Source organism: Marmota marmota, unplaced genomic scaffold, assembly GCF_001458135.2.
Source record: "Marmota marmota marmota unplaced genomic scaffold, marMar, whole genome shotgun sequence".
Lineage (NCBI taxonomy): Eukaryota > Metazoa > Chordata > Mammalia > Rodentia > Sciuridae > Marmota > Marmota marmota.
The window spans coordinates 892,701-906,590 of NW_025999863.1; the positions used below are offsets into that span (position 1 = coordinate 892,701).

Genomic DNA, 13,890 nt, shown 5'->3' on the forward strand with positions numbered 1-13,890 from the left:
GGGGCCGGGCTCCCGGGCAGTGCCGCCGACGAGGGTCCGGGCTCGGGATCCTGGCGGGGGCGAGGCAGGGCGGGGAGAGAGCACGCGATGTGTGGCGCGGCTTGTGGCTCCTGAGCCCAGCTTTTGTCTCGGCGTGTGGCGCGCATCCGTGCGAGTTTGGGGTCCTGAGCGGAGCTTGTGTGGGTTGGGCATCTGGGGCTTGGTGCACATCTGGGGCTTGGAGTGCGGATCCTGTGGCGGGAACCCGTACTCAGCGCGCGTCTGGGGTGTGCGCCTGGTGCCTTTTGTACGTCTGTGACTGTGCTGCACTTCTCGGTGCTCCTGGGTCTGCGCGGTTCTTCTCCCGCTGTGCGTTTGTGCGCCCAGGTCGTTTGGGTCCATGCATTATGTTGTGTGTCTGTGTGTGCTGGGTTGTATTGTGAATCGGGGTGTTGAGTTGTGTGCTCCTGTGTTGTGTCCAGTGTGGTGCATTAGGTGTTGTGTAGGGATGTTGTGTGTCTAGCTACTGTGTTGTGTTCTATGGGTTGTAGGCGTCTAGGTCTGGATGTGTCTGTGTATCTGGGTGTTTTGTGCCCCTGTGTGTTGTGTGTCCAGGTACTTTTGTGGTCTGTGGGCTGTGTTGAGGGCTGGTATGTGTTGGTCCTGTGTTGTGCTGTGTCTGTGTCTGGGTGCTGGGTCTCTGGTCACTGTTTCTAGGTGTGTGCATGTGCTGGGTGCTGGGTGTGGGGACCAGGTGCTGCACTGTGGTCTGTGGGTCACATGCACCCAGCACTGCGTGTGCCTGCACCTGTGTGCCTGTCCACGTGTCATGGGTCCAGCTTTGAGGGTGTGAGCTGTGTGCAATTTGTCTCCAGTGTGTGTGTGTGTGTGTGTGTGAAGAGCGCTGGCCACACCTGACCCCAGCAGCCCGGTGCCTCCATGGGTACTGCATCTGCACAGGTGTGGCCAGCGTGTCCACATGCCCTGTGCACCTGTCCAGTCCAGAGGCTAACCCCTCTCTCACTCAGGGCGCCTTCAGCCGCTGCTACAAGCTGACAGACATGTCCACCAGCGCTGTGTTTGCCCTTAAGGTGGTGCCGCGGGCGGGGAGGCTTCCCTCCAGAGGGAAGGTGAGCACCTCATCGGCCCTCCAGGGTCCCGCCAGCAGCGCGGCTGGGGAGGCTGCCCTTCCTCCCCAGGGGCAGGGTGATGCTGGTGGCCTGAATCCCCCGCACACCTCAGACCGGGGCATGTGGGGACGGCCCACAGGTGGAGCGCGAGATCGCCCTGCACAGCCGCCTGCGGCACCACAACATAGTGGCCTTCCATGGACACTTCGCTGACCGTGACCATGTGTACATGGTGCTGGAGTACTGCAGCCGACAGGTGCTGGGGGAGGGGGAGCCAGCTGCCCGCCCCTTGTCCATCTGTTCCCATCCGTGCCAATGTCATTTGCTGTTCTCTGTCCAGTCAGCCTGCTTCCTGTGCCCACGTATGGCCATCTGTGTCCATCCTTCACTCACCTGTGCCCACCAAGAACCCCCTGTGCCCACCTGTGCCCACCTGTGTTCAGTGCATGCTGTGGTCATCAGGCTCATCTCGTGCTCATGTGTGGCCACGGTGCCCACCTGAACCTAATTGTTTCTACTTGGCCCACTTAAACCCACTCATGCCCACCTGTGCTCATCTGCATGCACCTGTGCTCACCTGAGCTCTTCCTGCACCTAGCTCTGCCCACCTTGGCCCAGTTGAACTTAGTTCAAACTTCACCGACACACAGAAGCTCTCTCTGCCCACTTGAGCACACCTGCACTCACCTGGGTGCACCTGGGTGCCACTTTGTTCACCTCCGGTCACAGAGCCCTTCTCAAGCTCCTCTGGGCCATCTGGGCCCCTGTGAACTTGCCTGTTCCCACTTCTCGCCAAGCCCTCCCAAGGGCCCCGTATGCTCACCTGGGCCCCTCCCACCGTCCGCTATGCCTGCCTGGGCCAAGTTGGATTTCCCTTTGCCTTCTTGGGCCCCTTGATCTCAATGGCCACCTAACCTGTACCCGCCGGGTGCTGTGTGCTGCTTGCTGGCCACCTGCAGTCCTTGGCCCACGTGCTGAAGGCGCGGCAGACCCTGACGGAGCCCGAGGTGCGCTACTACCTGCGGGGCGTGATCGGTGGCCTGCGCTACCTCCATCAGCAGCGCATCGTGCACAGAGACCTGAAGCTCAGTGAGTCCCGGGCTGCAGGGGCGGGAGTGGCAGGGTGCCCCCCCCTCACGCCCCTGCAACCTCCCCACCGGCAGGTAATTTATTCCTTAACAAGAAGATGGAGGTGAAAATCGGAGACCTGGGACTGGCCACCAGGTTGGGGCCAGGGGGCCGCTGCCACAGGTGAGAGTGGGAGGCCCTGAGACCCTGTGGGTAGGTGAGGGAGGCCCCAAACCTGGCAAGGGGCCCCAGCCTCCCACCCCCGTCATTCCTTCCCAGGGTGCTCTGCGGGACTCCAAACCTCCTGGCCCCAGAGGTGGTGTCCAGAAAGGGGCACTCCTGCCCATCGGACATCTGGGCCCTGGGCTGCATCATGTGAGTGGGGCAGGGGGCAGGACTGCCCCAGCAGGACCAGGCAATGGGCAGGTGGGAGCATGCACATGGGCAAGGACAGGTGAAGGTAGGTACCGGGGAAGGTTAAGTGGAGAGAGGAGAGTTGTGGAGGTGCAGGCACAAGGGGACAGCACCTGTCATCATGTGAGTGTGCAGGAGTAAGTGGGGCACATGTGCACAGGTACCTCTGAGGGAGGAATGAGTGTGCACAGATGTTGAACAGGTGTGTGCAGGTGGGTGGCACAGAAGATCAGGGTGCAGATGCTTGTGCACACGCTGGGATTGGACAGGTGCTGGCAGGTAGAGCACAAAGTCCCTAAGCAGCGTGCACAGGAGAGGCCAGGGCACGTGGATCAGCTCAGGTCTGGGAGAGTGCACACCGAGTGTCAGAGGGGGGCGTGAGGTGGGTAGGAATGGCTGGGTGTGCACAGGTAGCTGTGAGCAAACTGAGGACACGGGTGCCTTTGCTCCTGCCCCCACCTGGCCCAGGTACACAGTGCTGACTGGCACCCCACCTTTTGCGGCAGCATCCCTGTCAGAGATGTACCAGAACATCTGTGATGGCCACTATCCAGAGCCTGCCCACCTGTCGCCCAATGCCCGCCGTCTCATTGCCCGCCTCCTGGCACCTGATCCAGCTGAGAGGCCCAACTTGGACCACCTGCTGCAGGACGACTTCTTCACACAGGTGAGGCAGAGATGGGGCACAGGTAAGGCACAGGTGGGCCACAGGTGAAGTACAGGTGGGGCACAGGTGAGGCATAGGTGAGGCCAGGGGGGCCACAGGTAGGGCACAGGTGAGGCACAGGTGGGGCACAGGTAGGGCACAGGTGAGGCACAGGTGGGGCACAGTGGGGTATAGGTGGGACCCAGGGGGAGAACAGGTGGGAGCTGAGGGTGCTCAGGCCCTGTGCAGGGAGGCCTGGCCCCAGGTGAGCCGGGTGCTGGGAGGCGGGCAGCCTGTGGTCAGGTGGAGAAGGAGAGCCGTGGAGGTGCAGGCACAAGGGGACAGCACCTGTTGTCATGTGAGTGCACTGACCTCCGCCCTGCTCTGAAGGGCTTCACTCTGGATCGGATGCCGCCCCACTCCCGCCACAGCCCCCCGGCCTTCACCTTCCCACAACCTGTGGGCAGCCTCTTCCGGAAAGTGGGCCAGCTACTGTCGACCCAGTGTGGACCTCCCTGTGAGTGCCTGGCTGCCCACCCCTGCCCATGTCCCCAGCACCGGCTCTCGCCTGCCCGCGGCCGTCTCACCTGCCGGTGCTGCCCCGGCCTCCCCCTCTGCCCGCGCTGCCCCGGCCTCCCCCTCTGCCCAGTGCTGCCCCGGCCTCCCCCTCTGCCCCACGCTGCCCAGGCCTCCCCCTCTGCCCGCGCTGCCCCGGCCTCCCCCTCTGCCCGCGCGGCTCTGCCAAAGCCTTGTGCTCCCTCAGGCCCCTGCACCTCCAAAGAGGCCTCGGGCCCAGGAGAAGAAGGGCCAGAACCTGACTCCCTGGACTGGGGCAGCGAGGTGAGGAGGGCGCAGGAGGGCACCGCACCCCCGAAGCCCTGCCCCACGCAGGCTTCCCGGGCCTCTGGGGACCCCCAGGCCCTTCATCTGGTCTGACTCACGGGGCCCCTCTGTACCCAGCTCCCCTCTGCCCGGTTCCCCCTGGGACCCACCCCACACCTGGTTCACCCCACCGTGCTTCTGAGTGCCTACTGTGTGCCCTGTGAGCTGCTCCCGAGGAAGCCATTCCCGTGGTGCTGAGCAAGGCGGCGGAGGGAGCTCTGGGGTCGGGGCTGGGGGCCGGGGTCCCTCACCTCTCCCACTTCCTCCAAAGGCCTCCCTGTCTGAGAGAGGGGCTCACTGTCCCCAGGCCCTCGTCCACTTGTTCACACAAGGGACCCTCCGGAGCGACCCGGCAGGTGAGCAGGCCCTTGGCCCTGGCAGTGAGCACCTGCAGGAGGCGCGTCCCCAGCCTGGCCACCGCCCTCTCCTGGTCCACACCTGAAACATGGGGAACTGTCCTTCTGGGTTAAAGATGAGACTTTCCTGGATGTGAGAGTCTGGAGGGCCCAGCCTGGCTGGCCCCACCTGCTCTGACTCCCCAGGGCCACAGGAGAGCCCAGAGACGGAGGTGGCAGCCGCCATCAGGAACCTACAGCTCTGCCTGGACGCTGGCCCTGTGGGTAGGAGCTGCCCCGCCCTGTCTGCCCAGCATGACCTGAGTGTCCAGGGTCCCCCTCCAGGGCCTCCCCATTTCAGGGGCTCCCTGGGGCTGAGCTGGGGACCGGGAGGCCTCAGGGTGCAGTGACTCCCAGCAAGCCCCTTGGCCTCGGGCTCAGCCCTGCTGGGGAGGGCTGGGGAGCTCTCTCCTTCAGGGTCGCCCCCTCAGCTTCTTACCCAGCCTGAGAGCCACGGAGGAGGCCAGGACCCAGGAGGGAACTGACTTCCAACCTCCGCCAGCACCACGCCTGGTCCATCCACCCCACCCCGGGAGGTGGGACCCGTCCTCCAGTGTCCCCCAGCCCCAAACCCTGCCTCCCCTCACCCGTCACCCGCCACAGCCTCCCACCTGCCTGGGGAGGCCCCAGCCCCAGGTGGCACAGGCCTCTTCCCTTCCCCAGGCTGAGTACGAGGAGGACCCCTCACTTTAGAGCCTCTAAGCCACCGGAGCCAACTTTTAGATTCTTAAAATTTTTAATAAATGGTAGAAAGTGGTTGGAGATTTACAGAAAGTCGAAAAGATAAGCAGGAACCTCCCGACCCCTCCCAGGTCGGCTCGCTGCCAGGACGTGGGCGGCTGAGATGCCCACCCAGGGCCAGACGGGAACCGAGTGCCCGCTGTGTCCATTTAGCTGTCAGCCACGTACTCGACGGGCCTCGCTGGTCCGGGCTGGGCTCCTGCGACCCCCTGCCTCGGCGTGAGCAGCCGGCTCCCTCTGTCAGATGCCACTGTCCCCACTGCCTCTCCTTTCTCTTCCTCCTCTTCTTGTGGAGCTGGGGACTGAACCCAGGGCCGAGCTCTCTGTGGCTGAGCTGTGTCCCAGGGTCTGATCCAGGGCCTGATCCAGGATCCCGCGTGGCATTGAGCAGTATTTTTTCAGTCGACAGAAAAATGTATTCACTTGTCTGTTTTTATTTTTGACTGGCATATGGTGACCCGGTGTGCAGATGGACCGGGGCCTCCGCATGCTGGGCAGGCACCTGCGGCCTCGTCACTTTCCCAGCCCCAGGGTGGCATTGCCACACAGCAAAGGAGGGGCAGATCGGAGGGACCGGCACACCCATCCCTCCTCCGTCACTGACCCTCTCTCTGTATCGAGCACATTCAAATACGGAGGAGACCAGAGGCTAAAGGGACCCTCCGCACCCCACGGTGGGAGACCTCCATTTTCAAACGCAAATTCTTTGAACAAAACAAAACCACGCTTTCTGGAGCTTTGTCCGTGGCAGTGGTGGAGAATGCCTCACTTCCTGAAGCACATCCTGGCCCCAGATTCTCCCTGTGAGCGGCAGGAATCAGGAGACCCGTCCCTGAACTTTTTTCAGTGTTTTTTCACTGATTCACTTTGGCGCTGGGGGCTGAACCCAGGTGCTCTGCCACTGAGCCACCCCGGCCCTCTTAGTCTTGTATGTGGAGACAGAGTCTTGCTAAGTTGCTGAGGCTGGCCTCAAACTTGCCACCCTCCTCCCTCGGCCTCCCCTGTACTACGATGCCCAGCCACTCTTCAACATCTCCTCTGCCGACTGGCCCTCTGTTCGAGCCCCCAACCCTCTGCCCAGCCCTGTGTGAAGCAGCTGGACTCCGCTCAGGCCCCACCCTGACCCCGGTCAGCACACCTCATCTTTGTGCTCAGCCCCACAGGACCCCCCAGGGGAGCAGCAGCCCCCCCTCTGGGCTCCCAAGTGGGTGGATCATTCCAGCAAGTATGGCTTTGGCTACCAGCTGTCGGATGGGGGCAGTGGAGTCCTGTTTCGGGATGGCACCCACATGGCCCTGCGCCCCCCAGGAAGGTAAGTTCTGGGGCTCCTTTCCCTGGAGACCACCCTCCTGCCTCCCTGAGTGGACTGGTCTTCACTCCTGGCAGGGCTCACTGCCCGGGGTCAGTGCTCAACAAGTGAGCGGGCTGCCATCTGCAGGAAGCTGCCCACGTGGGCAGCTCAGCAGGGAGGTGACTCGCCGTCGAGGGGGCGGGAAGAAGCCTCTGGCCCCGAGGTTCAGGGGAGTCATGGGGGGCCGGTGTGCCAGGCCCCCAGCTGGGGCACACCACAGCAGGAGGCTGGACTGGGGGGAGGGACAGGTCTCCCAGGCCACTGTCAGGCCCGGAGAGGGGGATGGGACAGAAGGCCTCCCCAGGCTCTGGGTGCCCCCACTCCCCCCAGCCCCCAGCTCACCCTTCAGCAGGTCTTTCTGGCGCAAGTGATGCAGAGACCAGCCAGGCAGGCGGGAGACGAGCCAGGCAGGCCGTGGCTGTGGCCGTGGCTGTGGCCGTGGAGGGCGGAGCGCCGCGGGCTGAGGGGCGGTCAGTGGGAGCATCTGGGGTTATGAGGACACTGGAGAGGCCAGGGCTGGGGGGACAGAGTGGCGGGTAGAGCCTTCTTCAGAGTCACCACTCAGGAGGCTGGGACAGGTGGCACGGTGCCCACAGGCACAGTGCCCAGGACCAAGGCCCCCTCCCCCTGCCCACAGCCACATCTGCTACCTGCCCGCCCGCGGGAGGCTGGAGACCTTCGCCCTGAGGGACGTGCCCCGGGCGCTGGGCGCCAAGCTGGCCGTCCTGCGGCTCCTCACCGGCTACATGCAGAGGCGCCTGCGGGAGGTGAGCTGGGGGGCAGGGAGAGGGGCCCCCGCCCTGACGCCCTGTCTGCCGGAGGGGGCCTCGCCTGCCCCCCAGCTGCCCGCCGCGCTGGGCCTCTGCCTGCTGCGCTTCCTGGGGACCTCGCAGGCGCTGCTGCTGCTGTTCAGCAACGGGACCCTGCAGGTGAGCCAGGGGCCAGGTGGGCCAGGGCCTCTCGGCACAGCTTGGGGTCCCAGGAGACCCCAAAAGCGCTGGCTCCTGAGTGTGAAGGGGCTGGGGGGCCACCCAGGGGTCATCCTCAGCCCCACAACGCACAGTGATGACGTTTAGGGACAGCAGAATGCCACGCTTGGGGATCTTCCTTGGCTAGAGTGCATGTCCTGGGAAGCTCATGGGTCGTTTTCCTGAGGACCCTCAGGTGAAGCTCCGGGCAGCTCTGACGGTGCTGCTCCTGTTACTGTTCAGTCTCAGGGGAGAAAGTGCCCTCTGCGTCCCTCGGGGCTGCAGAGCCCAGTGGCCGGCCCCTCTGCACCTGCGCTGGCTTCTACAGCCAGAAAAGATGTGCCTGGCTGGGGCCCGGAGACCGCACTCTACGAGGGCTGCGGGGCCAGGAGGGGCCCTCGGGGGGCCTCAGGGGGCCTTGGCAGCTGAGTCCCCAGCTAATCTCAGTGTCCCCATCTCTACTGTAGAATCCGTGGCTTCTGACTTTGGCATTCAGCAGGCTGGGGCTCCTCCCAGAAGGCAGGGACGGGCAGGGGCAGGAGGAGGCCCCCATCTTGACCCCTGCTCCTTGCCCCACAGGTCAGCTTCAGTGGGCTGCAGACCCAGCTTGTGCTGAGTGGCGAGGGCCAGGGGCTGCTGCTCACCTACTGGGTGCGGGGTCAGCCAGGTGCCTCCTACTCTCTGGGCACCCTGCAGCGCCGCGAGTGTGCCCCGGCTGCCCTGCAGCACCTGCGCCACACGCTCCACCTGCTGCAGAGCTTATAGCGACCAAGGATCAGAGTGGACCTCCGCGTGATGGGGCTGGGGACCCAGGCTCCATTCCTGTTCCTGCTGCTCCCCCAGAGGGATGTCGCTGGGAGAGCGGGGGCACACAGGAGGGTGGCAGGGTGGGCTTCTTGCCCTGTGGCCTGACTGTTCAACCAGACTCCCGTGGGCATCGACTGGGGCTGGGGCTCAGTGGTAGAGCACTTGGGGAGGCACCGGGTTCGACCCTCAGCACCGCATAAAATAAATGAATAAGATAAAGTCCATCAACGTCTAAAAATATATTGGAAAAAAAAAAAAAGTACTCGACTCTGCCGCATGCCGTCCGCCTCCCTCGGGGGCCTGAGGGGCCTCTCAAGGGGGCGCCCTTTGTGGCACAGACAATGAGACTTTTCACCAACGCAGAGATTAGCACCCGAAGTGGCGTCTTGCCTTCCCCAAAACCTGCACTCGGGGACATTTGCTTAATGAACAAGCAGTGGGGACATTGGTGTTGGCGCTGGAGAGACAGGGAGACATGAGATGCAGAGCGTTTGTCACCAGAGGCCACAAGGGGTGCAGGGTGCCTCCACAGGACACCACACCAGAGGCTCCCTCACCCCAAATGTGGGAGGAGCCTGCAGACACCAGGGTGTGATAGCGTGAGCCCTCTGTGTCCCCAGGTGGGAGCCCAGGCCACCTCGTCTCTGGATATCTGTCATTCTCCACCCAGGGTGGGGACACAGAACTCAGCCTGGCCTGTGGAAGAAGGGCCACCTGTGACCGTCAGAGACACTGAGGCCCGAGAGAGGCTGGCCTCCAAGGGGATAGCCAAAGCAAGGACATGCGACCCATATCCAGGGGCAGGAGGCTGTGCCTCATGGGGTGCCAAAGCGGGGGCCTGGGGGCTCCGGGTAGCAGATCTGCTCTGGTCACGTGGCCTTGGTCCCCGTGGGTGCTTTAAGGCACGATTCTCAGCTTGTGGCTCATGGGCCGTTCTGGGGTGGCGGCTCAGGTGTTCGGAAGTGGATTCCATGCTGGCCGGGAGACCCAGGCACCAGCCCTGTCCCTCAGCTGCCCCATCTGTTTAGGAGGGCTGTGAGCTGCCAGCAGCAGGGTTCCGGGTGAAGCTCAGCTCCTGAGGTTGGCGCCGGCACTCATCACGGGAAAGAGTAACTGACTTATTATGCAGGTGTCACCCTTAAAAGGTGACCCCAAACCCCAATATGTATGTACGTATCAGAGCCACGATGGAAATGTGCACCCAAGGACATTTGTTGATGTTGGGAACTGTTAATGTGTGAACAGTGTGACGTCATAGTCTGTTTTTAAGATGCCCTTCTCTGTCAGGGTAGTTGTTCTCCATGGGGAGGGCTGACTGCCCCCAGGGGATCCTGGGGGACATCTGGGACACTGGATCCTCCTGACTGGGGAGCTCTGCCCTGGGTGGGTGGAAGCTGCTCAGCACCCTGGACCCAGAGCGCCACCCGGACATTGATGCTGGAAGTATTTACAGACATAATGTCTAGTTCCTGAAGCACATTTTCTCTGTAATCAAAAAAAAAAAAAAAAAAAAAAAGCTATTAAGAGAAAGGAAAGCGATGCCCGGGAGCAGCAGCCTGTGCCACAGGGCACCGCACGCACCGCAGGAGAGAGGTCCCTGCCCACGACCCTGGGCCAGGCGCTGCATCGGGGAAGAGAGGTCAGCGGGCCAGGGTGGGGCACAGCCTGGGTGCCCGCCCTCCCGGCCAGGATTGTGTCCTGGACACCAGCTGCAGGTCAGGTGCCAACACGGCTCCCCCCAAGGCCAAAGACAGGCCAGAGCACAGACCCTCCCCGTCACACTCCCGAGGCCTCTTCCTACTCAGTCCCGGAGCCACCACGCACTGATCCCAGGCCCCTCCACTTCTGGAGAGGTCACGGAGTCACCTGGTTTTTTCCATCTGTTTCATACACTTAGGTTCTTGCAAAAAATAGTCCAAACATGCACCGCAGCCTGGCTTCTGCCCTGGCTTCTGCCCGGGTGCACTGTGCACCCATGTGTGTAGATCAGCTCCTGCTTTTAATGGAGTGGGGGATGGAGAGAGGCAGGCGTTTAAGGACGGCAGTGGGGGCAGTGACTGTGGCCAGCGTCAGGAGTGCAGGAAGCAGCAGAGGTGTGGGGAGCCCGGGGTGGGCCAGAGCTGGGTGAGGACCAGGTGCTGCACCTTGGGAGGGTCTGAGGAGCCCCTGGGGAGCCCGAGGAAGGGTGCGTGTGGAGAGAGGACCTGTGGGAAGCAGAGTGGACGTCGGGCACTTTTAGTGACTGAACTGACCTTTGCCACTTTTACAGCGCGACACAGCAACCCGTGGAGCAGCTCCTGCTCCTCGCTTTGCTCACTTCCCAGGGCCTGAGAGCCCACAGAGCCCGCCTCCAGCCCTGCACCCCGGGGCCACATCCGTCTCTGGACTCTCCTGTCACTGGGTCACAGGCTGCGACCTTGTGTGTCTGGCTCTCACTGAGCACGAGGTCCTCAGGTCCATCCACACTGCAGCTGTCACCTGGCTCTTGTCCTGGCTGAGGACACTCTGGAGTATGGACAGAGCACTCTGTCCCTTCGTCTGTCACTGGTTCCATAATCATCTGGTTTCACAGGACAGAACGCCCCTCCTAATCCTTATGAGCAGGGCTGGCCTGGGACCCAGAGGCCCCAGAAGAGCCCGGTTCAGCTCAGGTGAGGCCCGCGGCGCGGCCTCCCTCCTCTTTCCACCTCTACTCCGCCAGGCTCTGTCTTGGCTTCAGCTTTAGCGAACGCTCCAGGCAGTGCTGACCTTGTCCCAGCTCAGCAAACCCGAGGGGAAGTAGCTGACTGTGGTCCAGTGAGGTCCCAGGTGGAGCTCGCTGGTGGGCCTGGGACCTGACCTCCTGTGCTGGCCTGCACCAGAGGCGGGGGCTCCGGGCTGTGCTCCTGTGTGCAGATGCTGTGGGGGGCGGCCTCCAAGCTGGCCCCAGCCACCCTGCCTTCCGAATTCACGGCCTGGGGCAGCGCCCTCCCCACAACGGGCTGAGCTGTGGGGCCAACAGGACATCAGAAGTGAGACAGCCCGTGGCCTCCAGTCTGGGTTGCTGAGTGCGATGGGCTCTCTGCTTGCTCTGACTGCTCACCCTGGGGACAGCCAGTCTCCATGTCGGGAGGAAGCTCAAGCAGTGCTGAGGTCAAGGCTGCCGGCCAGGTGAGGGAGCCACCGTGACCGCAGCCCAGCCTGCCAGTGACAGCCCCCAGCTGCCCTCGACTGCGGCCACACGGCCACATCACTTCTGAACTCCCCAGGTGCACAGTGAAAAACACGTTTATTTGTCTGGGGTCCCTGAGCTTGGGAGTGACCTGTCCCAGGGCAATGGCCAGCCACACCCCGTGCCCCACAAAGGCCCAGCTCCCTTTCTGCCCACCACGCGTGTTCCTGGGGCGGGGTGGGGACTGGCCGGCGGGTTTAGCGGTGTCTTGAAGGGACCTGTCTAACGTGTTTACTGCCACCTGTCGTGGCGTCGAGCAGCGACACTCCCACGTTCCGCACGCCTGAGGCCGCCGGGGTGGTTTCTCAGACGTAAGCCAACAACAAGAACACGCCCACTTCCGGCCTCGCGGCGACCCCGCTTCCGTGTCAGAACGCCGCCCGGGAGCGCGCCCGCGGGCCAACCGGCGTGCCCTTTCCCGCCTCGAGGGCCACGTGACCCAGCCTCTGGCCCACCGCCTCCTTGGTCCGTCGGAGCACGTGACAGAGTGCCTCCTCCAATCACGGACAAGAAGGCCGGACCGCGGCCGGGCGTCTCCCTGGGCGCCCGGCCACCGCGTGACGTCACAGCGCGGGGTGGGGCAGGCCGGCTCCCTGCGCTGGCGAGGAACGGGCCGGGCGCGCTGGTGGTGGGCCCACCTGGCCCGCGGGGTCGCACTTAGTAGGATTCTGTTCATGTAATATTTTTCAAATGACCTGATGTCAGAGAGAGGACAGATTAGCGTTTCCGGGGCTTACTGTGTGGGGAGGGGGCAGTGGGAGCGACCCTGGATGCAGTGGGCAGTTCCACCTTGGGACATGGGAGCGAGGGCACAAACCTGTCCCGCTATAAAACTGTAGGGACCCCCCACAGCAGTACAAGAAGTAACACAGAGGACCCGGAATAGGACTGCTGGACCTTATCAGTGTCCACATCCGGGCTGCGGTTTGGCAAAAACGATCCCGTTGGGGGAGCCCAACTCAGGGCCACGGATCTCTCTCTGGTTTCTGGAGAGCTCCTTGAGAGGCTTCAGCAGAGCACCCACCACTTCTGCACCCTTGACCCCGAACAGCCCCCCTCTGTCGAGGCAGGTCCTCCGCTGCCACACAGCGCACAGCTTGTCTCCGCAAGTGGGGCGTCGGGGGTGGAGGAGGAAGGAGTCACCTGCCTAGCCCCCAGATGAGCCCTCACCACAGAGGGGGCATCAGATGCCACAGCCAGATCACTCTCACACCCTCTGTGGTCTTTCTTTCAAATGTGTGTGAATATACAATTATCTCAATAACATCTTTCAATTAAAAATCGTCTTGGGCTGGGGATACAGCTCAGTTGGTAGAGTGCTTGCCTCACATGCACAAGCACCACCAAAAAAAAAAAAAAAAAATCATCTTGGGTAGGTGTGAGGGCACAAACCTATAATTGCAGCGGCTCCAAAGGCTGAGACAGGAGGATCACAAGTACAAAGCCAGGCTCAGCAATGCAAGGTGCTATAGCAACTGAGACCCTGTCTCTAGATAAAACACAGAATAGGGCTGGGGATGTGGCTCAGGGTGTAGTGCAATCCCTGGTACCCCCCAAAAATCATTTTTAAAAGATAGAAAGGGAAAAAATATTGTTAGATAGTGAGTTCGGTGGTGTGTCCCTGTCACCCCCCTACTTGGGAGGCTGAGGCAGGTGGATGAGTGAAAGACCCAGTCTCAAAATAAAATTTAAAAGGACTGGGGTGGGTCACTGTCCTCCCTGAGAGGACCCACCCTCTCCCTGGAGCGCATCTTTTCCTTTCTCCTTTAATAGTCTTCGCTGTATTAAAAAATAAAAATCTGGGGATGTGACTCAGTGGTAGACATTGCCCAGAAGCCCTGGGTTCCACACCCAGTGCCACAAGAAATGAATGTGTAAAGTGATCTTCGGTCCCTTGTAGGGCTTAATAATATTAACTTAATGTAGAATCACCATGCAACGCCCCCCAGGCGCTTCCCATATACCCAAACAGTGAACATAGAGGGTGACCCGGGTGCTGCCCTCATGTGCACACGGCGCGGGGTTGACTTCCAGCACCAGAAAAGCCAAGGTAGTGATTTCTCTGCAGCCTTGGTCCATGGAGCTGTCCTGTCTGTGGTCAGAGCCAGTCTTCCTGCAGCCACCGAGGCCAACAGGGCTTCTGGTCCTCCAAGCCATGCCAGGAGTCAGAAATGCTCTCAGCAAGAAAAATGAGCTGTCTCAGATCAGGTTGATTCTTGATGGCACCTGGGTTTAGTGCTCTGGGTTTTTTCAAACAGTTTTACTTTGAAATATTGATGGCTGGGTGTGGTAACCACG

General features: G+C 62.0%; 1 protein-coding gene across 10 annotated transcripts in view; it reads left to right on the forward strand.

Annotated features, from left to right (window-relative positions):
- Plk5 (polo like kinase 5 (inactive)) overlaps positions 1–8,600 on the forward strand; it is a 10,852-nt gene extending 2,252 nt beyond the window's left edge. The window contains exons 2-15 of one of the 10 annotated variants that reach the window (XM_048812007.1): positions 984–1,109; positions 1,249–1,365; positions 2,069–2,198; positions 2,273–2,360; positions 2,457–2,552; positions 3,060–3,258; positions 3,628–3,754; positions 4,001–4,077; positions 4,391–4,475; positions 4,670–4,739; positions 4,946–5,050; positions 6,411–6,567; positions 7,244–7,535; positions 8,154–8,600. In XM_048812007.1, the coding sequence (XP_048667964.1) occupies positions 984–1,109; positions 1,249–1,365; positions 2,069–2,198; positions 2,273–2,360; positions 2,457–2,552; positions 3,060–3,258; positions 3,628–3,754; positions 4,001–4,077; positions 4,391–4,475; positions 4,670–4,739; positions 4,946–5,050; positions 6,411–6,567; positions 7,244–7,535; positions 8,154–8,581 (2,097 nt within the window). In that variant the 3' untranslated portion in view covers positions 8,582–8,600. Of the gene's footprint in view, positions 1–983; positions 1,110–1,248; positions 1,366–1,449; positions 2,199–2,272; positions 2,361–2,456; positions 2,553–3,059; positions 3,259–3,627; positions 3,755–4,000; positions 4,078–4,390; positions 4,476–4,661; positions 4,740–4,945; positions 5,051–5,724; positions 6,568–7,243; positions 7,536–8,153 lie in introns of those variants that run through there. The other 9 variants (XM_048812016.1, XM_048812031.1, XM_048812038.1 and 6 more) reach the window with 9 other exon arrangements.
- The last annotated feature ends 5,290 nt before the right edge of the window (positions 8,601–13,890 follow it).